General features: G+C 45.5%; 9 protein-coding genes across 9 annotated transcripts; 6 read left to right on the top strand and 3 right to left on the bottom strand.

Moving 5' to 3' along the window:
- Window positions 1-821: 821 nt before the first annotated feature.
- Window positions 822-3,857, top strand: PAAG_06417 (AP-2 complex subunit alpha; the record flags this gene model as incomplete). Its single annotated transcript, XM_002791632.1, has 4 exons — window positions 822-1,273; window positions 1,338-1,672; window positions 1,734-3,649; window positions 3,735-3,857. The coding sequence occupies 4 exons, from the start codon at window positions 822-824 to the stop codon at window positions 3,855-3,857; spliced, it is 2,826 nt and encodes a 941-aa protein (XP_002791678.1).
- A 388-nt stretch (window positions 3,858-4,245) lies between these two features.
- PAAG_06416 (hypothetical protein) lies at window positions 4,246-5,157 on the bottom strand (the record flags this gene model as incomplete). Its single annotated transcript, XM_002791631.2, has 1 exon — window positions 4,246-5,157. The coding sequence occupies one exon, from the start codon at window positions 5,155-5,157 to the stop codon at window positions 4,246-4,248; it is 912 nt and encodes a 303-aa protein (XP_002791677.1).
- A 671-nt stretch (window positions 5,158-5,828) lies between these two features.
- PAAG_06415 (hypothetical protein) lies at window positions 5,829-6,319 on the top strand (the record flags this gene model as incomplete). The annotated part of the gene is made up of 2 exons (XM_002791630.2): window positions 5,829-5,981; window positions 6,068-6,319. The coding sequence occupies 2 exons, from the start codon at window positions 5,829-5,831 to the stop codon at window positions 6,317-6,319; spliced, it is 405 nt and encodes a 134-aa protein (XP_002791676.2).
- Window positions 6,320-7,119: 800 nt separating this feature from the next.
- PAAG_06414 (hypothetical protein) lies at window positions 7,120-8,487 on the top strand (the record flags this gene model as incomplete). Its single annotated transcript, XM_002791629.2, has 2 exons — window positions 7,120-8,201; window positions 8,268-8,487. The coding sequence occupies 2 exons, from the start codon at window positions 7,120-7,122 to the stop codon at window positions 8,485-8,487; spliced, it is 1,302 nt and encodes a 433-aa protein (XP_002791675.1).
- Window positions 8,488-11,169: 2,682 nt separating this feature from the next.
- On the top strand, window positions 11,170-11,442 carry PAAG_06412 (hypothetical protein; the record flags this gene model as incomplete). Its single annotated transcript, XM_002791627.2, has 1 exon — window positions 11,170-11,442. The coding sequence occupies one exon, from the start codon at window positions 11,170-11,172 to the stop codon at window positions 11,440-11,442; it is 273 nt and encodes a 90-aa protein (XP_002791673.2).
- A 1,684-nt stretch (window positions 11,443-13,126) lies between these two features.
- Window positions 13,127-13,645, bottom strand: PAAG_06411 (hypothetical protein; the record flags this gene model as incomplete). Its single annotated transcript, XM_002791626.2, has 2 exons — window positions 13,127-13,396; window positions 13,535-13,645. 2 exons carry the CDS (start codon window positions 13,643-13,645, stop codon window positions 13,127-13,129), a joined length of 381 nt encoding a protein of 126 aa, XP_002791672.1.
- A 1,403-nt stretch (window positions 13,646-15,048) lies between these two features.
- On the top strand, window positions 15,049-18,290 carry PAAG_06410 (ZZ type zinc finger protein; the record flags this gene model as incomplete). The annotated part of the gene is made up of 6 exons (XM_015845883.1): window positions 15,049-15,421; window positions 15,569-15,830; window positions 15,889-15,950; window positions 16,018-16,985; window positions 17,082-17,204; window positions 17,289-18,290. 6 exons carry the CDS (start codon window positions 15,049-15,051, stop codon window positions 18,288-18,290), a joined length of 2,790 nt encoding a protein of 929 aa, XP_015700109.1.
- A 1,156-nt stretch (window positions 18,291-19,446) lies between these two features.
- On the top strand, window positions 19,447-20,408 carry PAAG_06409 (hypothetical protein; the record flags this gene model as incomplete). Its single annotated transcript, XM_015845882.1, has 3 exons — window positions 19,447-19,648; window positions 19,781-20,046; window positions 20,103-20,408. 3 exons carry the CDS (start codon window positions 19,447-19,449, stop codon window positions 20,406-20,408), a joined length of 774 nt encoding a protein of 257 aa, XP_015700108.1.
- A 1,206-nt stretch (window positions 20,409-21,614) lies between these two features.
- PAAG_06408 (sulfatase domain-containing protein) lies at window positions 21,615-24,419 on the bottom strand (the record flags this gene model as incomplete). The annotated part of the gene is made up of 4 exons (XM_015845881.1): window positions 21,615-22,188; window positions 22,258-22,545; window positions 22,601-24,088; window positions 24,172-24,419. The coding sequence occupies 4 exons, from the start codon at window positions 24,417-24,419 to the stop codon at window positions 21,615-21,617; spliced, it is 2,598 nt and encodes an 865-aa protein (XP_015700107.1).
- Window positions 24,420-26,327: the final 1,908 nt, after the last annotated feature.

Below are 26,327 nucleotides of genomic sequence, written 5' to 3'. Positions count from 1 at the left end.
AGCAAAAATTTCCACCGCGGTTTCTGAAGTGACATTGTTAGCGCGCGTGGCTTCCAATGCAAAATATGAGGAGCATCTCAATAATAAAATACCGGGTCCGTAATGCCACCATTGAGGACGGATATCAAAGTCATGACGCCCAGCAAATCGAATCACCATCAGCTATTTTTGAGCCGAAGTTGAAAACGCGTCGATCTGGCATTCTCCAGCGCCTGGGCAGTTCATGAGTCACCTGATCTGATGCTTGCTGAAGTAAGCGCTCAATAAGCAAAAAATTTACTATGTTAAGAGATGCATCAAAGTTAATCCGTTCCAGCACCGCCGCATTCTTCATAGGGAAATAGGGTGTGATCAACAATGTTCAGGTCGACGTCAAACCATATCGGGTGTATTTATTTAGCCGGTGATCAGAGTAATCCTGCTACCAGGAGAACTCATTTTCAACGGAGTCTCACCTCCATATTGGTTGCCTATCAGTCTTCCCCAGGCTTTCTGCCTTACCTACCGGACCCTGTTTTAACTCCAGTCTCTTGTTGTTGTCCCTATCCACGTAGAATCGAGACACTTCAGGGTTGCTCTTGAATAAATCGTCTTGCCAACTATCTCCGAATCCGCCGCGCTCGCACAATCCTGCGTCGTCTCAACATCCTCCTTATATTCTCAAGACATCACGATGCTGGTTGAATTTTCCTAGCCTTGACGAGCAGAACTATGCGTGGTTGATGCGTTGTGCGTAGTGTGGCATAGCTAGCTGCGGAGAGCCCAATTAGCTCAAGGACTACACCATCACCAGGAAAGCTGGTGACAGCAATTCGGCCAAGATGTCGTCCATGCGTGGATTGGTTCAGTTCATTGCCGACCTACGGAACGCGCGGGCTCGGGAATTGGAAGAGAAACGGATCAACAAGGAACTGGCGAACATCCGGCAGAAGTTCAAGGACGCGAACCTCAATGGATACCAGAAGAAGAAATATGTCTGCAAGCTGCTGTACGTTTATATACAAGGCTATGACATTGATTTTGGACACTTGGAAGCTGTGAATTTGATCTCCGCGAACAAGTACTCGGAAAAACAGATTGGTTATTTGGCCGTCACGCTGTTTCTTCATGAGCAACACGAGCTATTGCATTTGGTCGTCAACAGCATCCGGAAAGACCTCCTGGATTATAATGAGCTAAATAACTGTCTGGCACTACATGCGGTGGCTAATGTCGGTGGCAGAGAGATGGGTGAAGCTCTAAGCGTCGATGTGCATAAGCTTTTGATCTCTCCGTGAGTGTTGTTCTGCTATTGAATAATATACTTTGTTGGCTCCCTTACTCACTATTCTGCGTAGGACCTCGAAGGCGTTTGTGAAGAAGAAGGCCGCTCTTACGCTTTTACGATTGTATCGTAAGCATCCCGGAATTGTCCAACCGGAGTGGGCGGAACGGATAATCTCTCTAATGGATGACCCGGACATGGGTGTCACGCTTTCGGTTATGTCTCTCGTTATGGCCCTTGTCCAGGATAATCCCGATCGATATAAAGGGAGCTACGCGAAAGCTGCCCAGCGGCTTAAGAGGATTGTCGTGGACAACGACATTTCTCCGGACTACATATATTACAAAGTGCCGTGTCCTTGGGTTCAGGTGAAGCTTCTAAGGTTGCTTCAGTATTACCCTCCTTCTGGTATGGAAATTTCCAGTGCGCTCTTCCCAAAGCAATTTGACTAACATCCTAAATCTTGTAGATGATACACACGTCAGAGACCTCATCCGACAGTCCATATCACAGATCATGCACTCAGCTATGGAAACGCCAACAAATGTACAGCAGAACAATGCTCAAAATGCAGTTCTCTTTGAAGCGATTAACCTTCTTATACACCTCGATACTGAACATAGTCTCATGGTGCAAATATCATCACGTCTCGGGAAATTCATACAATCCCGAGAGACAAACGTACGTTACCTTGGTCTTGAAGCCATGACGCATTTTGCAGCGAGAGCGGAGACTCTTGATCCCATTAAGGAACACCAAAATATCATACTTGGCTCCTTACGAGACCGCGATATCAGTGTTCGACGCAAAGGCCTCGATCTTTTATATAGCATGTGTGATACTTCTAACGCGCGTCCGATTGTAAATGAACTTCTACGATATTTACAAACAGCCGACTATTCCATCCGCGAAGAAATGGTTCTCAAGGTTGCTATATTAACCGAAAAATATGCCACTGATGCCCAATGGTACATTGATATTTCTCTAAAATTGCTTTCTCTAGCTGGTGACCATGTTAGCGATGAAGTTTGGCAACGAGTTATCCAGATTGTTACCAACAATGAGGAGCTCCAAGCCTACGCCGCGCAACACCTGTTGGGATATATTAAGGGCGATTGTCACGATAGTTTAGTGAAAATTGGTGGCTATATACTAGGTGAATTTGGGCATCTGATTGCCGACAATAAGGGATACAGTCCGATTGAACAATTTTTGGCTTTGCAGGCCAAAATGAGCTTTTGCTCAGACACAACCCGCGCTTTAATCCTTTCATCCTTCGTTAAATTTGTCAATTTGTTCCCCGAGATCAAACCCCAACTGCTTCATGTGTTCCGAATATACAGCCAATCACCGGATTCTGAACTGCAACAAAGAGCCTGTGAGTATCTTGCGCTTACAACCCTGCCGACGGATGACCTTCTTCGTACTGTTTGCGATGAGATGCCGCCGTTCTCGGAAAGAACATCGGTCCTGCTCTCGCGACTCCACCAAAAGAGTGCTGGGATTAGCGACAAGCGAACCTGGGTCGTTGGTGGGAAAGATGCGAATGCCGATAAGCAGGAAGTTATATTGGCCCAACAATCGGGTCTTAAACGCTCTTTCACAGCTATTGTGAACGGAAAACCAGGCTCTAATGGAACAACAAAAACTACAACATCGGACGATTTAGCTGGTTTGGATTTGCTATCCAATACGGATGGCGCGGAACTGAATCTAGCCAGTGCTGCCCATCTTTCCGCTGATTGGGAAATTGGTTACAACAGACTTTACTTCAAAAACGAAGGTGTCCTATTTGAAGACGCCCAGATTCAAGTTGGGCTACGGTCCGAGTACCGCGTTCATCTGGGCGTGTGCAAATTATACTTCACCAACAAATCTACTTTCCCAATTGGCTCATTTACCACAACACTGGATAACCCTTCTCCCGAAAGCATTAAGATCGATACCAAAAATATGCCGGATCCGGATGTACCCGCTCAAAGCCAGACTCAACAAACAATTTGCTTTGAAGCCAAAGGGCCGTTCACCAAGCCACCAACTATTCGAATTTCATATCTGGCTGGTGCTCTCCAAGCATACACATTGCAACTACCTGTCCTTATGCATAAGTACATGGACGCGTCGACGTTATCACCTGATGACTTTTTCAAGCGATGGCGTCAAATAGGAGGTCCACCGCTAGAGGCACAGTCGACGTTTGGCCTCCATAGTAAGGGTCGAACGATAACGGAGGCATTCACGCGTCGGATTGTTGAAGGATTTAGGTTCAAGATTCTTAATGGAGTGGATCCCAATTCGAGAAATGTGGTCGGATGTTCGGTTTACCAAACGGATAGTGGTAAAACTGGGTGCCTGTTGCGGTTAGAACCGAATTATGAGAAGATGGTATGCATCATCTTTCCCCAAAATCCTACCTGCTTTCAAGTAGGCACCCCGTCATTTCGTCCTGTATACCTAACCGGGAATATAGATGTATCGTCTAACGATCCGCGCGACCCAAGATGCCGTGCCCCAAGCAGTGGTAAAGCTGATGGAAGAGAGATTAGCCCATGGTGTCTCTCGCGACAATGGCTCCGATGATTGGGATAGATAAAACATAGTAAATAGAAATACAGAACACCCCCGAGAAAGAAAGTATTTATACATGTCATTCCTCTTAACTGCCATACCCCACTTTGTTTTGTCAGTCTCAAAGGGTTTTTTTCTTTTCTTTCCTTTTTTTTGGTTTATTGTTCCCATTCCACATTTGCATCTTATCCCCTGTGGGCGTGATCCAGAAAGGCACCTCACATTTTCTTGGTCAAATACGAACGGTTCTTATTTATTTCTATTTGTGCTTGTACATAAAACAACTTCAACTACACAAGAGATCATGGAAAGAATTAGCATTGCGTGCCGTCAAATACATGGCCCTTGTTATCGTGACTACCTGTCGGCCCTACCAAAATCCAACAGATTTCCGATGAATATTTTATTCCCCTTTACACCACTCGAGCCTGCTCCTTGGGCGGCCTGGCCCCAAATATCGTACTCCCAATTCTGACCTGGTTACTCCCCATTGCAATCGCCCCTTCAAAATCCTCACTCATGCCCATACTCAACTCTAAGCCTTCCGCCCCCCCTTCTCCCTCATCCGCCACCAATTCAAGTTCCTTTTCCACCATATCCCTCGTCTCTCTCAGACATACAAAATCCTCATTCTCATTTTCCACCGTCGTTGCTTTCGACCTTGCAATTGCCCCAATGGTCATCAATCCTTGCAACTTCAACCGCGGACACTTCTCCCTGATAAACCGACAGAGACTCACGGCCTCCGCCGGTTTCACACCAGATTTACTCTCTTCACCAGAGGTATTTACCTGGACAAATACTCGCAATCTATCACCAGCATTTATGCTTTGACCCTTCTTCCCACCTTCTTCATTTACATCTACATCCCGCTCCCCCCACCCGCGATCCAACAAACTGGCCTTCTTCTCCGTATCCACGCTCTCAACTGCCCACAGGCCCCTCACGTCCCGCGCAAGGGTTACACACTTGTTAGACTGTAAGCCACCAATGAAGTGCCAGCGAATCCCACATGGAAGGACCTTGCTTTTCTCTAGAAGTTCTTGTAGGTAGTTTTCGCCAAAATGTAGCCTTGGGTCATGGTTGTGTAGTATTTGGATATCGGAGGCGGGCTTTAGTTTGGAGACGGCGACAAGGCGAACGGGACGTTGTGTTTGAGGCCGGGATTGAGTCTTAGTTCGAGAGGTATTGGCCGCAGCTGAGGCGGAGGCGGAGGCGATGCGGGCTGTTACAGCTGATAAGTTTGCGAGGAGGGTGCTGGTACGCAGCGACATGTCAGCTTGAGTTGAAGTTGGAGATAACTCTGTGGGCTGCGGAGCAGTCATGGTGCTTCAATGATTTTATATTAAGTTATTCTCCGCTCTTTCGATTTCTCCTTTTCGAAGGATATAAGTCAGGTACATGTTGTGTTTATTATTTCGGAGTATTCTCTCTGACAATTGAATATGGAATATCTGGGCGGAGAACCGGATCTGCGCGGCCAGAATTTAAAAGTCACGTGGATATCTCACTTCTTGACTTCTAAAATTACCCGCGCTGTTGACTTACTTTTAACTCTGTGGCGCAGCAACCCCTGATCCGAGCTTTGTCAGTCGTCTGTTTATAGGTATGGGAACTGTCTCCTGTGATCTCCATGTGTTTTCATGATATGCAACCGAACTCCATAACCCCCATTTGCTAATATTTCGTTCACTCAGCCGTGCAGCTCTGATATCCCAAAACTGGGGAGCCTTCAAGCTGATTTATGTTTGACATTCACCCACAGCGACCGGCACAACCTAGACCAAACGCTTTACCGGTTTACTCTCTCAATATCTTAAAAAATAAGGCTGACAACCAGCTTACACGCGTACCGGGAAACCAATAGAGGTTAGGGCAAGACCGGCATTTGAATGTTTGCAGTGAGGTTATGCAAGTCGTGTTTGGTACCTGCTTGGTTCCTGACTGATGGGACCAAAGTTGCATCTACGATTGTGTCAATCAAACTACAAAAAGGATGTACTGGACGAGTGCACTCAAGGCCAGTTCGGGGACTGTTCTGGACAGAGTTCTCCACTTGAGTTCACTCGATTTGCCGCTTCTTGATGGTAATGCAGATGATGTTGTAGCTCATTGGTTCCAGTTCAACACGGGATCGGCCTTTAAAACAGTGAACAAAGGTAAAATATCTTCTTGTCTTTAAACACCATTATGTTCACACTCCATGCATATTTTCGATATCTGGTTGTAAAACAGGACCCAAACGATCCCGAAATCAGGCAACAAAGTCAAGAGCGAAAGAGTATTTACGTGGACGTTATCCAAAATAGCCCCAACATGGATTTTTCAGTTACTGGTGTTTATGCTTTGATCAGGTATTTGAAGTCGACTGATCATTCGCTGAATGTGACGACTGGATGGCAGGACTATGGTCAAACTGATGAAGATGACTGGCATTATCAAACTCTGCTAGGGCTTGAAAGTCTTTTAGTACAACGCATCTCCTAGAAAATTGTCGTATGATGGGACCAGTCCGTCAGGAGTTAGCCAGACCCACCGCAGTTCAACCGTTCGTATGTTTTTTCAACCACCATAAATCAATCGTGCGCCAAGTCCCAACCCAAACAGCATGCAGCATCGGATCTACACTTCTCACAAGTCGTCAGTAGCACCTATGTGATCTCACTGTTGGTTTGAACCGGTTTTAGGGCTGGCACTGCACTCACGAGTCACCAGTGATGCGAAATTCCCCAACAAAAGCTTCTACTGGCAGAGTTAACCCTCAAGCTGGGGAATGGAGTCCCTGCTTCTCGCTACCAATGATATTTATTTGACCCCCACCATCCAACCCCCCCAGCTGAGGCTCGGGATTTCTCGTACTATTTCCCGTTATTATCCTGCTTGTTTCATCATTACCCATCACAGCATAGCCGGTGCAACATACCAACCTTGCAGCCGCCCACTCGATCGTCGTTCTGAGGACTCTTTGACGTGTCCGTCCGCAACATACCGATCTTCGACTTTGGCATGGTATTAACCCCTCCTATACTCCATGGTATTTCTCTTCCTGCGGATATCGTCCAATTTTGTTATTCCTAAAGTGTTCGGAATCTTGAACAGCCATGTATCCAGATTTGTAATTTGTACTTTAAGAGTGTGTGTTTTGTCTTGCTGTTTCACCCTCTTGTTTGATTAACTTCACTCTTTCCTGGTTCATACATCAATCCCCGCAGAGTCAATTGAATAAACCTTTTTTTATTTTTATTTTTTGATGCATTCTCCGTCTTCCATTTCTAATTCTTTTCAGCATGGAACCCATCGAACGAACGCATCGAGAGCTCGCGGTGAGGACTGATAGTTCCACCACATGGGCGTCTAGTGATAGGTCTGATCACTCACACAACACTTCCCAAACTGCTTACAGTCAACGACCAGTGTTGATCACGCTTGAGGAACGTAGCCCTCATGCTAGAGTGGAGGAGAGAGAGTCAACAGACACATGCGCCTCGACAATAATATCAGAACAGGAAGAAGATGAAAATGGCATATATGACAAACCGCCAATTGAAATTGTTGACGACAGATATGAGAATTTTCCGGCAGAGGCTATCCCGTCAACTGCATCAAGCTTCGCAGAGCTGTTCCCATCGACAAGGCGACTGCTTATACAACATGATGATACCACAATTGATGGAAACATGAATTTGCGTGTTGGTACCATTCCAACGCAGCCAGAGAGAGGCCAGTGCGAAATCATACTCTTCCACCTTCGCATGTACGATTTACATGCTAGGAAATTCTCACTTCGGCGGTACTGTAGGGAATCTGGGAGAGAGGTCTGCCATTCAACCAGGAAGTACCATCAACCCTCGACCGACCTCTCTGCTTTCCAGCGCCCCTTGAGTAATGCTTTCTCCACTTTACGGTCCAGGTCTGATTCGATCAACCCCAACAGCGGTCTGTGGAAACAAGACTCGAAATGTAAGTCAATAACGGAAAATAATGACAAGGTTGATGAACGGAGAGGTTCGACGTCATCTCTTCCTAGACCCAGAAGCCCTGAGCCGACAAACATTATCCAACTCGAGTTCTCCAATTATGCGCACGTTGATGTTAAACGAAGAGGTACAAAAGGCCCCAAGCATTATGACTTTGAGTATTGGAGCACGAGATATCAATGGCGAAGAACTAGCCGAAAGGACGGAGATTCCAAGGAAATCTCGTATGATCTCTATCATTCATCCAAGTCAAAACCCGTGGCCCACATTATCCCAGATGCTCTAACCCCCCTTGAAGCTCTGGAAGAAAGGAGCAAAGGCGGCTGGATCCCGCCCTGCTCTTTGTGGATCAGCGATACTTCAGTGTATGAAAGCATGCAGGATGTTGCTGAGTATGTACCAATTTTTAACCCCCACATCAAAACATCATGACTGCAAATTGCTAACGTACGATGTAGTGTCATCGTTGCCACTGGTCTGATGGCTCTAGTAGACGACAGTATTAAACGTCGATGGCAGAACAAAAGGACCTCTTCTTCACACAATCCCATGACCACATCTCTCATGAAGAGCATGGACTCAGTGGCCTCGAATAAAATTATTGAGAAGGTGTTCCATCGCCGTAGCTCGACAGGGTCTCAACACACCTCACTCCGGCAGAGGTTTACGCATGCTTAGGCTATTTTCCTGCGGTTGTATGTGTCTTTGATGGCTACATAGAACCATCGTCGTCCTCCTCTTGTCTTCTACTATGTATTTGCTGCTAATTTTGATTATAATGACTTAAGTTTATTGACATGGACTTTTTGCTTTGTCCCAATCTAATGAATTATTATATTTTACAGCTGGGAATAGGATTTCTGACCGTCTTGGACACTAGCAATTGAGGTTCAATTTCGTTTGGCGCTACCATACAACAAACCCATATCATGATATATGCCTGGGTTTATGTACGTGGTACCGCGCATTTTTCATGCAAACCATCACTCTTCTTTCTGGAAAATCTGTTTAGTGCAGACGCAGGATACGATCATTATGCAGGCGGCGTTAACAGGGGACACTCAGATACATCACATCCATCAACAACCATGTGCTGGTCCGCAGGAGCTAGCTACCGGGACCGGTGGAATGGGCAGCATTCGGGATGAACGGGACTTTTCAACGATGAAACGTGGCTGGGATTTGTTTTTATTTTATTTTTATTTATTTTTTCTTTTTGCTGAGTTCATGCAGTTTGTATTGACGATCTCTTTTTTTGGAGGTAAGAAAGCCGTATCTAGATTTGGAGCATTTATATAGTTTTGGTTCACTCGTCATTGGTTCGACATTGGATAAATTAAATTCAGCTTTATTTATTTAATATGGTCCCTCCAGAAGCTCATAATGGGGTGCTTCACTCCTCATCAATAGGTATTTTCAACATCGAGTTAATTATCATCTTGTTGATATTGGGGACTTTTTGAAGCTGGAATCACAACTGCTTCATCATTTAGCTTCAACCCCACCCCGCATTCGTCCACATTTGCATTCAATTCTTTGCTGAATTTTTCCCTTCTATTTTGAAACCGCTCCGTCAATCATTTTAAATTTTTGTGAGTTTTCTGAACTGTGGAGTATCGTGCTGACAATGCAGGTATGTGTGCCCAACCTCCACTTAACCAACCAAAAAACGAATCATGGTAGCAAGAAAGCCCGGAACGTACCTCCAGGTAATCGACAGTTCGTGGACGGGCTATGTCCATAACACCCAGCTGGTGCCGCGTTTTTCCTGCATGTCGGCCTGGCTGGAAAGCATATCAATCACTTGCCCTGGACTTACTCAATCTATGTAACTTCCCATCCAGATTCAGGTTTCTCCACAGTTCTTTGCTTGTCAGTTTTCATTCCATATCTGTCTTACAGGCCCAGGCTGGGGAGAGTCCCTGCTGTACTCTTATTCCTCAAGTTCGCCCATTGATTGGAAGCACACGCAACTAAAAGCTTCTCTTCTGGCCGCCTTTCCCCCTACTTCGGCTTTATCATGCCTCACTCTCCTTTTTAAGTTGTTTGTGCCCTGACTGTCTTTTCCCTTTTAATTTGTTGATGAGCTGGCAAGCCTTTGCTGGGTTCATTCATTATTTCCTCTGCCCAACCATCTCGTTCAGTAGCCCATCTCAGTTAAGTGTTGCACTACTGCGTTGATACTGTCTTGTCTATTCCAAGCCGTAGGGGGCTGAAAAGCCCAATATCGAGCTATTCAGGCCTGCCCATGACAACCCAGACCTTTTTTGCATCCCCGAATGTCTCTTCATATCTCCATCTCTTGTGTTTGGATCGAAGGTCTGACTTGTTGACCCCAACTGGCAAACCACTTGCAAATCCCATGTTTTCAAATCTCCCTTTTAGGAGAGCTGCTTTCCTGTGTGTCAGGGTCCCTAAGTTAATTAGCCACCTAGTTCCTGAAGTTCAACACGGAATCTCATGGAAAGTGCAGGCAGCGGGCCGTTCCATCAGCCTCGTCTCAGGATCAATGGGGCTTCTCCATGTCAGTTTCCGAGCTGGCTGGATGAATGCCAGAGAGAGAGTGTGTGTGGGAGGCACCAGAAATGTGGAACTTAATTGAACATACGCAGACCGAGTTGTTAGGCTCCTTCATTGCTCTTGTCAAAGCAACATGAACTTCACTAGAGTTCATGGATGTGTGGGTTGTCATTTTTCCTCTGCGCTTTGCTTACTTTATAATGTGATATCCAATCCTTCTAGTTCTTGTTTTCCATAATTCCTCAACAAACAAAAGAGCATATTTTTCCTCACAGAGAAAACACCTTTTGCTTACCTCCCATCGAGATTCTAAGGTTCTTTTCTTCAATAAGTGATGCTGTGCTGCTCTCCATTGCCCTTATACAACCATCCAAGCACTGCCAATACTGGTTGAGTCATTTTTATATCCCCGAGCTGCCTCAGTTTTCCCTTCCATCTTGATATCCTTTAAAATATATTCAGCATGGCTACCATTAGTGCCGCCCATTCTGCCTGCAGAATTACCTGTGTTCAACCTGCTACATGGCAGGAGAAGCTTCAAGGTCTGACATATCTTTGAAAAGCTAAACTCCTACATTGCCAAGTACTAAATCCCACGAAGATCATTGCAAAGCATCCCATATCCAAACACCAGTTTTCAATCTTATGTCAGACCGTCGAGGTACCCCCCCTCTATTCTTTACACTTGAATTTCCTCTCGTCCTTTGGAAAGAAAAAGGAGAAAAGGTTTTGCAGCTCTTGTCGGGAATACCCTTTCACCGATTTCTCTCTCGATAAATTTGGATATAGCTCAGGCTCTCTCTATGGTGACGAGCAAGAAACCAAACTGTTATAACCAATATGAACAAGTCGTTACCAGTTGCTGACCCGTTTTCTCTCTTCCTTTCTGTTCCAGGGGGCCGCACGGCATGGTCTAGCACCGTCACTATCCAGGGGCGAACATATGTCGCGCGGTACTTTTATGACGGCAAGAATACAAACAATGCCAAAGAAGACGCTGCAGAGGTCGCTCTTACTTTCCTACGCTCCCAAGGGAACCCACCGGCCACCACATTCCCGGGGCAGTTGTATGCACAGTACCAAACTGCCAAATCCCTTCCGCGGTGGAATTAGTCAGGAGCTGTATGACTCGTTCTGGTGCGGAAACTTTTAGCTCTCCCACTTGGAGCTTCGCCCCTATTTTGATATGGTATCTTGGACTGTATTCTCTCCATCTACCTTGCCCTCCACGTTTCTATTTTTCATTTGATCCTCTGAATTATATGAGACCCATCTTATGTCTTTCTTCCGTTTAATACCATGTTCCTTATAAGAGCTGAGCGAGGTTTTAAATTCGATCTATCCTATTCCGAAGTCTTGCATGTACTTTGTGACGTCTGAATTTCTTCTGTTCCATTTTTTTTTTTTTTTTTTTTGCTCTCTATCTATACCCTAGAAAACCCTTGAATTTGGCGTGTTTCACTCTATATATCTTCCTCTCGTTGTTCTTCAATTTTACTTTCTAATAAGACACATTACCCATGTACGTTCAATATGATGTATATTCTGTGTGAGATTAGTTAGTTCAGTCCTTGTATGTTCGTCTTTATCGCGTTGTGTATCAATCTTGAATTTTCAAAGAAGCAGCAATCTAGGAGATAGCAGCAAGATTGAAATATGAAAAGCCAAAGCTAAAACCCCAGTGAGAAATAAATATTTGCAGGAAATTTCCTTCCCTTCTGCCTTTCAAATTCTCCAAAGTCGATCATACATATACATGTATATAACTATCGAACCCGTATTTCTATTTTCGCCTTTCGGCTTGGAACCAATGCACACTTTTTTGATACCTACTTTATAGTTACCTTAGTACTTAATATATAAGCCCCTTGAAATTGCTTACGGGGACTGGAACTTTTACTCTTCTTGTGAGCTCATATAATCTTGTAGGTGGGAAATGAATGCGACCTCTGCTTTTGGAGTGACTTTGGGCTTCGTATTAACTGACTACTCTGCGAGTCTGATGGGATTCAGCTGGCATGTTTCCAGACATGCTATGCTGAAGCAAAGCCAGATTTTGGCCGCCCTGGCCGCGATGATTGCATATTTCATTCAATCGGGAGTGTATTAATCAGGGAGCAAAGGGTGGTAGTTATAATAATAATATATTGTGGGCTATATTGCGGGCATAACCGGCAGGTGGAAGGTACCTATCTATATTTCCGGTAGAGCTTAGTGGAGCTTATAACCCAGATCATCGACCACGAAAACCTCCCGGCGAGGAATTCAATTCAGTTGGCCCGAATGATGGACATTCGCCATGAGAACAACTCGAGCCGCAATAGCCATGTGAGCCCCATTTCAACACAGACAGAACTTCAACGCAATCCGGATATGTAAATTTGCCCATCTTTCTTTGGCATACCCATACTCGCTATATATGTCACAAAACCGCATACGTGATGAATCTTTCTCTTCTCTTCCCCATTCCCGTGCCATCATTTCGTGGACTGGAACTCCGATAATCCTATTCTCATATATGCACACATCCGACCGCGCAGATTGGTTAAGACGAGACGATTCTTCAAGCTCAGTTGGGCCCATTTCAGTTGGTTGTCAGGCAGTCGCAAGCTGGGCTTCCATGAAAGGGAATGCATGCGGAAATGGCCGAAGAACGTTTACGCGGATTAGACTTAATAATAATTGAATGGCTGAAAGAAATCTCCAAGAATTATTCAATCGCCGTGGTTTGGATTTCAACTTCAATATTTTTCTGCGTTTTTTTACTTTTCCAGCAACAGGCGGATGGTCAGGATCTTCACCCCAGTGGTTCCTCGCATGCACTCCCTACTTGTGGTGGATGGATTTCATCCAGCTCAATTTTGGTGATATACTGGCCAGGAACAACTACGAGGCCAATGTAGCGACTAGTCATATCGGCCTTAACAACACCAGTAGTTGGGATTTCGCCTTCTTTGATAGAGTTCGCGGGTTTATCATCTGTAGTTGTAGCATTGCGGGAGACAACGCAGGGGACGGAGGAAGGGTAGCGGTATTCGTGAGTGGTGGATAGAATTATGTTGCGATCCTGTTGACGGTTTGTTAGTGGTCAGATGCGATGATTCATGAATCGATTGATTTTATTTCCTTAGAGATTCATTCTTTGGGGGGTTGGGGGGAGAAGTATTCAAGGCGGTTGAATCGAGGTGGATACTGATGAGCTTACATTGTCAGTGCATTTGAAAGTACCAACGAAAAGCCTTGTGTCTGTTGTATGAATTCTGAGCGTTTTGCCAAGTAGAGACTCAAGGTATTGAACCGCTTGGGCGTTCTCCATGGTGTGATGATCTTTGAAGGAAGCAGAGGAAACGGATGCAAGTGTATATCAACTGCTGATGGAGCCCGTTGTTGCAGTTGGGGCAACCGAAATGATCACGTGTTGTTTAACAGAGGAATTGCCCGGCTTTTATTGAGACTGTCCGGACTTCAAAAGCCTGTCCGCCCCCTAGAAAAATATCAACACTGCTAATTGCTGCCATCGTCTCTCGGCACGGGTGTGATGTGGCATCATAAACGGGGATAACTAACTAGTTGAGTCCAGTTTACCGACCCAGGAGCTCTCGCAATCCTGGAAGCTGTTCTCCAATCTCAACTTTTGACGGTTATCGTATTCCGTTTTCGCCGACATATGGGTAACTACCGATGTTGGAGAAGAGAGAAGCGGACGAAAACTCCCCCGAAACCTTGGGATGTTTTATGAGTATTATCGAATTGATTCAATGATCAACGGCCCATCGTTTGCAGAAAAATAGAAGAGGGGTCCGGGTATTGAAGCCCGGTGCTAACTCCTTTAACCAACCCGGTCACATATAACAATAATGGAGCCTGATATTGCCCAGGGCTGGTCCTGTCTCGGTGGACGAGTTTATCTCGCACTCTGCGATTCATCTCGACAGTCAGCCACAGAGCCCAAGAGGAGGGTCGGGTCAGCTATTATCCAACCCTCCGAGGGTCACCTAACTAGTAAATAATTGGGAAGACGCGGATGCTTTGCGAATGAACTGGCTGTTCTGTGTAGAGCTGTCGCCGTAGAAGAGTCAACAGTCCAAGATCGTCTTCTGATAACTACTTTTTGTTTATTCAAAAGCTGTCCCATGCATCCGCGTTTTTCATTTCTGGTAATGGGAATAAATGATTATTGAAAGATAAGTTGCTTCGTGTTCATGCATCAAACCATCGCCGTAATCGCCCCTTAAATAACTCCCGCCATCTATCGGGTTCTCCGAGGTTCAAAGCGCAACCGTCACAACCAACCCCTCTCGATCTCCTCGTTTCGCATCGCAAAATTCCAGGCCTGACTGTCGCTGCATCTCATTCTGTTCGTTCAACCTGGTTCTTTTTGGCCCGTTCAGATTTCCACTTAAATAACATCGCTCCATGCGTCGTCTGGTGCTCCTCAACTTTATCTCTCCGTGTTTCGTTGGGCTTTAGATCCAGGTACGCATATCCGCGATTCAGATTACTTACCTCGAAAGTCGTCCCAAATATCGCAAAACCTGGGTTTGAAAATAACGTCGCCTATATATATATATATCTTCAAGATCTTCTCTCATATCTCCATCATCTCAAAAGAAAAAGAGAAAGAGAATATCGCAATCCCAGCCGTTTTTTGATACGCAATGACCTTTTAACTTTTGCCTGTTTCAACTGAAGAGGACCGCTGGTTAGGCCGGCTTGATCATGTCGACTGTTCCTCTCAAGAAAGCCCCCCCGGATGTTCAAGCTGTTGTCCCGCTTGTTTCGATTCGATCCGCGGACTTGCTGGCTGGTGGCAAGCCGTTTCTCGAGTTCCCGCGCTACTCAATCCTCGACCTTCAAAGGACCACTGGGGTTTGTGGTGGAGCCGGAAATTTTGGATATCAAAATATCAATGGTTCAGTCGGTGGTAGTGTTAATAACACAAGTAGTGACTTGTCCAATCCCTTTTCAGACTGGCTCTCCGAGAGACTACACATCGGCCAGCCGTTTGTGATCCAGGACTTCGAGAAATTACCGCAATGGGATAAAAAATTGTTTTCCATTGAGAGCTTAATAGAGCTGTCGACGAAGAAAAGTAAGGCGCTATAGATATTTAGATTTTTTTTCCCTTTCTCTTTTCTTGTTTCTTTTTTCTGCTCCTTTTGTATTTTCCAAACAAAGCCCATTATTAAATGGATGTGGATATCTTCACATCTCGTATTTTGCTAACTCTATTTACTAGATATTCCAATTCGGAATTGCAGTACGTCAAGGGACCTCAGTTTCACCCTCAAGAAATTTGCAGACACGGCGCGTCAGTCATATAGAGAGTTCAAGAACCTCTATGCACGGGATTTGCAGTGTCCGGAGGCGTGGCTGGAAGTATGTAGGAGGCTGCTTCCACCTGAAGTGCAATGGGGTGGGAGAGTGGATTTATTTCAGTGGCTGCCTTCGTGCGCCCGCAGTGAAGTCATGATGGCTTATGTCGGCTCAGAAGGCTCCTCGTAAGTGTCCAGAGTTTGTATTTATCAATGCATTTCTCACGTTATTGACGCATGCTAGGTCTGGCTTCCATAGATGCTTCTCATCCACCGTCGCGTTGAATCTTTTGGTTGAAGCGAGTGGTATGAATGCAATTTCTGGAGCTATCTCCTTTATACGGGATTTCAGAGCTGATACCTCGCGCTTTAGACCCGCCCGTTTTCTGCTTTGGGACGGACTTTGAATCTCAGGTCAAATATGATGCATTCATGGTCGCTCATGGTGCCTCTCCACATGTGGACTGGTTTAACCTATCCCCCGACGAACTACGAAAGGCAGACTTCCCTCTCTATGTCCACGAGCAGAGAGTCGGAGAGCTTGTAGTTTTCCCACCTGCAACAGCCCACCAGGTTTGGAATCTTGGGGCGATATCCACGAAGATGGTCTGGAACATCCTGCACCCACTATCACTGGAGGCTGGGCTCAACTACGTGCAACCTCCTTTCAACCGCCTGTGCCACCCAGATGTTGCGCGTTCCAATCTATCTCTTGCTTGCGCTATGCTAAGTTTATTACAGGACAAGCCTGGAGCTCTCCCCCCAGACTTGCCCTTACTGGCCAAGCTCTTTTCCCAAATGGTGAGGGATGAAATGATTGATGATCAACCTGTCACTCTAATCGCATTAGTTCGCATACCAGAGACTGTTATTGCAACCTGCGATTTCTGCGGCACCGCAATCTGGAATCGACATCTACGGTGCAATGAATGCAAGGATTTCGACCTCTGCTTGCTTTGCTTCCTTAGTGGACGAAGCTGCGAGCACCTCTCAAGCTATACATGGGCCGAAATCGTCACCCCAGAGACTTGCTCCCGGGTCATCTGTCGAGGGGAAGCCATTCTAGGATATAAGGTCGAGGATACCAGTAATATAGGACGCCGTAAGTCCTTGGGAACTGCGGTAAACGATCTAATGCGGGCACGCCAGAGCCGTGCCATCAAACTATGTCATCTATGCAGGATTGAACACCTGGAATGGAAAGGGAGACGATGCGATACATGCGCTTCTTTCTTTTGCTTCCGTGGTCTGTTCCGTCATTTTGATATGCATTCTGCTGATATTATGCGCCTTCCCGGATTATGGGCTTGTCCAAAATGTTTGGAACTGTGCAATTGTCGGGTAAGTTTCCGTGATCTTGCTAGTCCTGTTCATTTTCAGATCTAGTGTTTTAACAACCTCTTGTTTCATTGAACTAAGTTGGGTTCCCTCTATTAGTGCTGCCATTTTCCATCCGCATATGTAAAGTCTGAAAAACCAGCTTCAAAACGTCGAGTCAAACCTGCCGATCCGCGCGGGAAGATTATGGGTTTTACAGACAATGTTTTCGATCAGAAACGGGTCAGTTATTTTTCCATTTATAATTCATTTGATGTTTCTCTCCTCCAGGCCGGACCCTCCTTGTTCTGACTCAATTCAAACCAGAGAACTCCGGCACCCTCAAACTCGTCTGTATATGTCGTCCCTGCTAAATCTCAGAAACGATCACTTCCAGTGGTATCCATAGCAGAATCTACCTTCAGGTCTGTGCCACTATCACAGCCGGACCTTCCAACTCCAAAATCGGATGGTTCATGTGGCTTCCAACATAAAGATCGAGATATCATAATAACAGAGCCAACGAACGCAGAATGCGGTCTTCCACCAGCAAAACTCCCTCGATCATCCGACGGCAGCTCTAGAGTTTCACGGCCAGCCCGGAATGACATATCAACAGGAAAGACCCTCCATGGGATCGACTATATTACGCAAATGCCCTCACCACATGATGATGAACTTTCGCTCCCACCCCTCAAATCACAACGAGATACGAATTGCGGTCGTGGTATAGACTCTACTACTCCCAGCCGCATTGAATCCAGTGACGGAATAAATACCTTTGCCAAAGTTGCGGTAGCTTCACGCGATAAACTTCCCATGGCACCTTTGCACGAATTGCACCCTCCCCGAGACGTTAAGCATGACCTTGGCGGTGGAACGGTCTCACCCCTCACCCCCACAACCCCCAGCTCGCGCACCCATTCTCTCACAACATCAACATCATCATCTGCCATGGTCTACGTTCACCCAACTGCGCCATGTACCAATCCTCCTGGTGCCCTCCCACCACCCCTTACAGTCGTCCCACACGAACCCTTCAACGTCTCTTCAACATCTTCCACAAAGCATCACGCCCAATCTCAAATGTCGGACCTCGAGTCCCGCCTTCATCGCCTTCGCCAATATGCAGACGAGCTGCTGCTACTCTCTTTACACGACTCCCACCGTCTGATACAACAAGACATCCGGCTTTTAGAAGAGAACCTCCGTCTTTCAAGGAAAGATCGTGGCGAGCAGCTGCTGAAGGATTTGGAACTTGAATTCCCTAATTTGATTGAGTTGCGGGAGGGAATTAAACGGGAGGGTGGGAAGATGGGGTTATTTTGAAACTGGAATGGATAAACTAAGGGGAGTGGTTATCTTTTCAGTATTGACATAGCGGAGTATGTATGTATTTTTCATTTTTTTTTTCTTTCTACCTTCTGTTTTTTCCGATCGTTTATATTTTTTTTACTTACTTATTGTTTGGATTATTATTATATTATCTTCTGGATCTGAAATCTAGCTCCGGATGGGAAGTTGGCGCTCATGGATAGGATCGGATTGAATTTGGAATGGATGGACAGTGCTTCCCCTCAGCTCTTCCCATTTCTCTGCGTTTTCATGCTTCGCTTTTGGCTTCTGTTGACTAGGAGCCGACATAAAAAAAAAAAAATTAAAAAAAAGCGCAGTGTTAGTTTCCTTTGTTTTCTATGTGCATTTGTTCCTTCTCGGATATACAGTCAAGAAGGTGAAGGGTTGCCCTTTGTCGAGCCGCTGATCGTGAGTGGCTCTTTTGGTGGCATCTCTTACCATCCATGGATGTTTCATTTCCTCTTCATTATCCCATACTTATTTCTCGTTTGGTTGTGTGCAAATACCCGCGTGGAAATATTTGTCCCTACACTTTCTTGAATGAATAGTTAATGATAGGGAAGTATTACAACTTAGGCAACTGAGTATGTTCCTATTCCAGAGTGACTGAAAATTTTCCTTCGTAAGTCATCTCAAAAGTGAAATTAATTTCTCCCATAAATCTCAGTTTGTACTTCTTCTCCAAAGAAATAACAATACACGCAATCCTCGAGCTCCGTTCAGCTACGGAGTTAGCCAACTAGCTAAATAAAATCAAACCAAGCCAGATAAATTTGGTTGTGTTAGGCAACAATTGGCATTTTTCATGTATGACTCTTCGTTGCCAATGACCAAAGCGAAAACTCCTCAGGACAAACAGACACTCAACGTCAAATACGAACACCTCCTCTTGACTTTGTTTTATCTTTGATTGAAATAGCACGGCATCAAGTATTTCTCAAGTTGTCATCAGTTGCTTGCGATAAACAATTTACAAATACATCACGTTGACAAGCCTATCTTCATGCTTCTGGGGACCTGGTAACGGGAAAACGCAGTCAATCCATCTATTCACAGTAAGGGCAAGAGGGAACACTAAGAATCCGGATATAATCCAATAATCCAATCTCGACACTACCCGTGACATCCAATGGCAGGGGAACGGGAGCAACTATCGCTGGAACCCGGGGTCCAGGGTGATGGACACAGTTCCAAACATCAGGAGCTCAGCTTACCCAGCCTCCCACTTGAGATCCATGAAATGATTATCGCAGAGATCTCGCTTGCGGCACGGAATGTACAATCTGAGAAAGAGTGGAAAGAATTGGTGGGCAACAGCCTTTGTGTATGCTGTACGTTCCAATATGGACCTCTCATTTCATACCCTGCTTCATCAGAGAGTTGAGATTGATGCACATGTCTTGCGGTTTGAGCAGACATTTACACGGATATAAGAAGTATATTGCTGATTAGGTTCTATACAGGGTTCTGGAACACCACTTTAACAAAACATCTCCTGAAAAACTGTAATATCCAAACATTCCTTGCCTATGCAAGGGAGCAAGCAATTACTGAAATGGCCGTAAACCGTTGGATCGATCAAGTCAGTAAAAACCGCAATAGACCCCTGATGAAGAGAAGGATGTCCTATGAGGAGGATGACGGCTACTACAACGACGCCTATGAAGGACAATGGGATGAGGACGAGTCTCCGACTAACTCCCATGCTCTCAGATATAGCAACAACTCTGTTATCATCACCGCTGTTTACTCTCTACAAAACCACATGCCTGCAACCTTAAACAGGAACTCCCCTTTTACGTCATCCTCGCAACATCGCGCGGCTTGCGCTCACTGATAAATGTGCGTGTCTCCTTCGGCATTAGCATCTCTAACATAGATTTTCGGAGGACAAGTTTGATGCATGAAGCCGTCCGGAGCGGGAGGTTGGACACCTTCAACCTACTCCTAGGCCGCGGCATAGATGCTAGCGACAGAAGCAGGACAGTTACAAGCGCTCGACCTTACTTCATGCTGCCGATTGCGATGGCTGTCCAGAGACTCTATGTTGATATTGCTGATGTTATCCTCAGCTGCTCCTTAAACCATTAAGGAGAGGTGGTATTTCAGGGCGATGATGGCACGAGTGGTCCTTGTGTGGATGAAATTAATTATTGTTGTGGCATGAGAACGAGAGAGAGTTGCGCTTGGAGCGGCTGCGTTGTGAAGTCGACCCATCGGGTCCTATCTGGCTTAGTATGTGGAATTCTGCATTTCGAAAGTGCGAGGATGTGGATTTGGTGTCCTGGGCGGCATATCGGTCCATGCATACCGATGCTGAGGCTGCTTATTGAATGCCATTGATTCTCGACCCATTTGGAGAGAGATTTTGCATTGGGCATTTAGGGGAGGTGTAATTGTGGATGAGGTGAGCCTGTTGTTGCATCATAGCGGTGAAAGGACGGTGGTTGCACCGAAGATGTCTGATTGTGGTAACCGGGTAGAAACCCTCCCTCTGTTACTGAAACAAGAGATCTAGTGTCACTAATTGAAGTTGTCCAATATTCCAATGTGGCTATGGCAAAATTGTTGCCGGATTCCTTAGCTGGCCCCTAAGAACTCAGTGGGGGCTATCAATGAATTTAACATCGTTGGTGTGATTACAGCGCTTGAGTGTGCAGTGAAGAAAGGAGATGAACCATGATTACGTATCTTTTAGAATGTGGTGTTGAGATTAGGGAAGGGCATGTTGATCCTGTTATGTTAAAAAAGCACGTGAATGTCTCTCTTCTGCCCTTGGAGAGTTGTATCTCATTGACTGATAAAAAGGATGAACTGAACAAGGAGCTCCAGCAGAGACGGTGGAGAGAGATAGAAATACCAAGATAGCCAAAAGACATTATTATTCTATATCATCTCCATCAGCCAGTAAATTAGACATTTTGCCACAATCATGAAAACATAAAAAGTCCGTGAACCCCAAGCTGAAGACTGATGGAAAAATAAAATAAAATAAAAAAAAATAAAAAAAAGCAAGAAGCGAGCGAAAAACGCCAATTATTTGGTAGACATTGATCCAAAAACAAAACCAAAATGAAGCAGTAGAACCAACCATATTAATGATAGCAACTCTTCCAGTATCCGAAACGTTAGAAAGCATGCCACCATCGCTAAATTATGCCTTTTCGCCAAATGAGTGAAATGTAATAATATGTCAAAACTGGTTTAAAAAGATCAACTTATCTTTCTTATGAACAGCCAGCGAGACACTCAAGACGAGAAGAATGTGGAGAAAGAGAATATATCCAAACATATCTATCATCGAGAATTATAATTATACAAACGATGCATCTCGGTAGCCCACCATCTGCCAATGGCATCAGCTTCTGACGCCCAGTTAGCTGCCTCCTGACCATACCGTTGCCTAACGACTTTAACGAGGTCTATCAGCGTCCACTTTTCCAGTGGATGGAGCTCATTTGGATCGGTTGCAGTGTTGGTGAAGCGGAACATGAAATTGCCGGAGAGCGGGATTACAATCCGGTAAGGAACAGCGGCTGAGATGATGGAAAGCAATGCGCCTCCAGCATTGATTACGCCAAAGTTCCAGGCCTGACGGCCGTTGAGCGAAGTTTGGTAAGGGCGGAGTAGAGATTGGGCTTCGTAGTCGTGCATTAGATCTGCGGCTGCGGAAGTATCGACAGCGTCTAGGGAGTTCGTGGACACGAGGAGATCGAGAATAGTAGGGAGAATGGACATTGATGTTGCGTTGGCGTTGATTTGGAGACGTGGGAGGTGAGGGTGGCGGAATACGAGGGGAACGCGGAAATTGCTAATATGGGCGTTCTCATATGTGCCTGTGAGTTTGGAGTCTTCTGCGAATGCTTGACCGCTGCGAGAATATGTATTAGTATGTATATGGATATAATGGATGGGTTGCCATGGAAGAATGTAAACTTACTGGTCTCCAACCATGACAACGAGGGTCTCGTTTGCGATTCCGTGTTCATCCAAGAGTCCAAGGAGTTCTCCCAGCCACATATCGTCATAGTGAATAACATTCAGGAAATCGTTCATGTGCTCATGAGAACCCTCAGAGCCCATATATTCCGTTTTATTGAAACTCTTTGGTACTCCCCAGGGATGGTGAGTGGTGCTTGTAAAATGCGAGAGGAAAAGGCGTTTGTTGTTTGCAATAACGTCTGATATCAAGTCACGAAGGAAAGGTTTAACCGCAGTTTCGGCATATCTTTAACTTCCAATCAGTTATTGTTTTCTTTCACATGTAGCACAATCTAACGTACCCAAAATAGTTAATCTCTTCAGCGTCTGGTGTGTAATACTTGGACGTTTTATTGTCAAGTGTCTCCCTCACGAAGGACTGTCCAAAGTTCATATGCCGGTTGAGCTCATCCTGTCGATCATACTGATCCGTGATTGATTGAACAAATACCGATTCCCATTTTCTTCGATGTACACTGGCACGATGTTCAAGTAATGATTCCTTCCCGTCTTTCCCATCATTAGATTTCTTTTGATTGTTGAAAAGCTCCATGATCTGAGGGATGCAAGGCTGGTATATCTGCGCGTTGACCTCCTCAAGGAAATCCCGAGGGAGGGGCCCAACACCGCAGTGGCTGCCAATAACGCTCTTGAAAGAAAGAGTGCTCCCAGTAACAGCTCCGACAACATTAATACCTCCCATACCTGGATCAGCCTGGTCCCGCCATACACCAGGTAAGAGTTCAGGTTGTGTTTGTGGTTCAGCGGAAGAGAAAAATGACTGTCCAGTGACTTGTTCCGCCACACGAGTCAGTTGTGATAGCTTCTCATTGACTAGGGCCTTGTTCTCATCACCGCCTTTATAGGACCCAAGGATTTTACGGTGGAGGTACGATCCGTCCATGATGGGAAACATATCCTTGCGTGTGCTCTCCAAAGTCACAAGGACAACGTGCGAGATCAGTACGTCCTTGAAGGCCTTGCGGAGTTCTTCAAGCGGTGCCAAGTTCAAATTGGAAATCCGTAGTGGATCTGCCACAGGGTTATAGTGATTTGTTCCACCCATATTGGGGCACTTATTCTTGCTATTTTTGGTGGGGGCTGAATTGTTCTTCGCCAATGGCTGACCCAATTTCTGTTTCTTATTCCACCGCTCAAATCCAGCAGGCAGTGTGTCTGGAATCCACTTCCGCTGCCTCTCAGCGTACTGCTGAACGAAAAAGTTTTCCTGTCCGGGAGCCCATCCTTTGTAGTTATCATGTGGCATTATCCATCGGTCTTTTGTGAGCAAATCCGGAAGCGGAAACGATTCTCCATTTGGTAGCAAATGCCTCGGGCAGGAATTCGATTTGGACCGTATCATGCGCGTCATTGCGACCGGTAGGGTTGCGGATATGTGATCGTAAGGCACCGCCGGTCGAACGAATTGCAAAAGCGTCAAAGAGCAAATAGTTGTCAGAACACACAGGGGCCATAGACGAATTGCTTTTTGGTGTGAGAAGTCCGATTTCGTGCGAATGACGGGAAGTAGGACATCCCAATTTCCAGGAGAGACCAAATTCCAAACAACGACCAGCCAACCACCTACTTTGATGTACAGAACTGGAGTAATCGACCAAGACACAAGAAATAGAGCCAACCCCGAGATACTGACTGGTGCGATTCCACTCAACATGAGTCTGACAGCAGCAGGGTCATTGGCCACACTTCCGGCAGCATCCCACTGCAATTCCCCACCAGTAACATAATAGAAGCCGAACTGTGCCGCTGAAGCGCTCAAAGAGACGATTCTGGAGAGAGAAGTCGAAACGGTTAGCTTCCCAATAGTCGCAAAATTCAGAGTGGATATTTAAGAAGATGAAAGGGTTCCTACGCAAGAATTACGCCTATGGTCAGGCCAATGATAGTCTGAATATTACGGCTCTGGCCGTAGAGCAGCAGACGGTGGACGATTATGAGAAAGCAATCCTGGATAAAGAAGGTGAAAAAGTAGAGAATAAAACGAGGCAAGGGAATAGAGTGAGCATGCTGGAACAAATGAAGGAGCTTGGAGGAGATGATCGCAACGACTAATATGGAAAAGATTAAGGGCTGGAAGATACGAAACGAAAAGGGGTTCATTATTGCAACGACAAAGAGCAGGCTGAAGGCTGCAGACCCATCCCTTGGAGCAACAAACTAAAGAGACACCGCTATCCAAAGAGATGAAGAATGAAGATGATAAGCCGGAAAGGGGAGAAAAAGAGAGAAACAAAAAAGGGGAAGAAAGGGGACTGGAGCAAAAAATTGGTAGGTGTCAATCGTATGGTAACGACTGTGTGCCTCGTTCTGCACTGTGTTCCCTGTCTCTTCGTCTGACGTTGAAAGAGGAGAAAGAATGGACGCTCCCGCTGTTGTCGGAGCTTTGTAAGAGGAGGGCTCTCGTAAGAGTGAAGAGATACAGCAACAAAAAAAAAAAAAAAAAAGGTTTGACTTGTGAGGCGATACCGAGTGGAAACTTGTCCGGGGTGTGGAGAGACAGGAAATACAAACACCGGCGTGTGCAAGACGAGACGGTATATGGAAAGCCAATGGCATGTTTGTTTACTGCGGCCAGTGACTTGTTTCTTCACCAGTTTCTAGTGGTTGGGCTGATGGCTGCGGGCTCCAGACTGCCGTCTATTTAGTCCGTTATTCCTTGAAATCAAGCCTTGAGCACACGACACGCTACCTAGTAAGGCCTAGCCAAGCGACCCATCCTTTCAGGCGCTTCAGCCGAAGAGAGCATGGTTTTGGTTTCACGCGAGCAGGGTATATCGAGAAACATTGGAGTTACAGTACAGAGAGTACTGTATGGGAATTGCTATTAATATTTTGAGGTGCAGGCTGCTGTCATAGGAGAGTCAACGTGAAGTTGAGGTGCTCCCAACTTCCAAGTATGTATGCGTTCGTTGTTCATGATATTTATTTTTCCCTTTGATGCTCAGTATGTACATCCCACGCATGCTAGAAGAAAAGCATGCATTCGTTGAAACCGAGCTTTTGTCAGCAATTTATTTTAATCATATTCCTCGTTGAGAAAAAGGAACCCAAGCGAGCTGGTTAAATCTTGGGTTCGCAGAAACCACATTTCTGCTGGTCGCGTGACCACCTGAAGTTTCTACCCATCATTTCCGGTTTGAAATATTGAGATGTTTGCCTGCACGCCTGCAGACCAAACCACGCGAAGGAGGCAGGTTGGGAGCCATTTTGCAACCCCCAATCTCAAGCCAGCGTTCATTTCTTTCAGGGCCTGTCCAGCCGCTTGGCACCAAAAGAGGGTTATTTATCGGGGAAATCCTTTCTCAGCCTAGGTACAGGTAATTGATTGATTGATTTACCGTACAGTACTCCGTACGGGAGGGACAATACACAATACAACATGTTATAGTAATCTGCACCAGCATACATGGATTACGACCATGTCCTCTGACTGTGTCCTCTGGCTGTGCTCTCTGTCAGGGTATAACAATTCCCTTACTTTCTCTTGTGCATTCATATCTAGGTCTGGAGAGATGCGGAGAGATACGGAGAGATACGGGTATGCTTGCTGCGGAGAATAACTGCATCTAGTTCATTTTGCTCCATGATATAAATAAAAATTAACGACAAAAAAGACATGGTGAGTCCGTTGGCAGAAAGAAAGGCAAACTAGCTTAAACTACCCTAGAAGTTGAAGGTAACTAATATTTTGCAGAATGTAGAGCTTCAAGACTGCTGGTTCATAATAGGCACATTCAAAACTAATTAAATAATGGCCTAAAGTGACTGTCCTCCAGTCATTGACCAGATGACTAGCATGCTCTCTGTATTTCTGGTGGCCTTCTTCCGACATCTCAATGTTTGCCAATTGTCATCATATTAAAATGGTCAAAAACAATACCAAAGGATACTTATGCAATTAAGACTTAATCACTTGGGTCAAAAACCAGCTCAAAATGTCATTTCAGTGTGCCCTGAATACTATGATTTAACTGGCACCTATGCAATTCCCGCCTACAGTAATCCGAT

Source organism: Paracoccidioides lutzii, assembly GCF_000150705.2.
Source record: "Paracoccidioides lutzii Pb01 unplaced genomic scaffold supercont2.18, whole genome shotgun sequence".
In the NCBI taxonomy this organism is placed as follows: Eukaryota; Fungi; Ascomycota; class Eurotiomycetes; order Onygenales; family Ajellomycetaceae; genus Paracoccidioides; species Paracoccidioides lutzii.
Note: the sequence above shows the minus strand (reverse complement) of the source record. Positions and strands in the feature narration are given on the sequence as shown.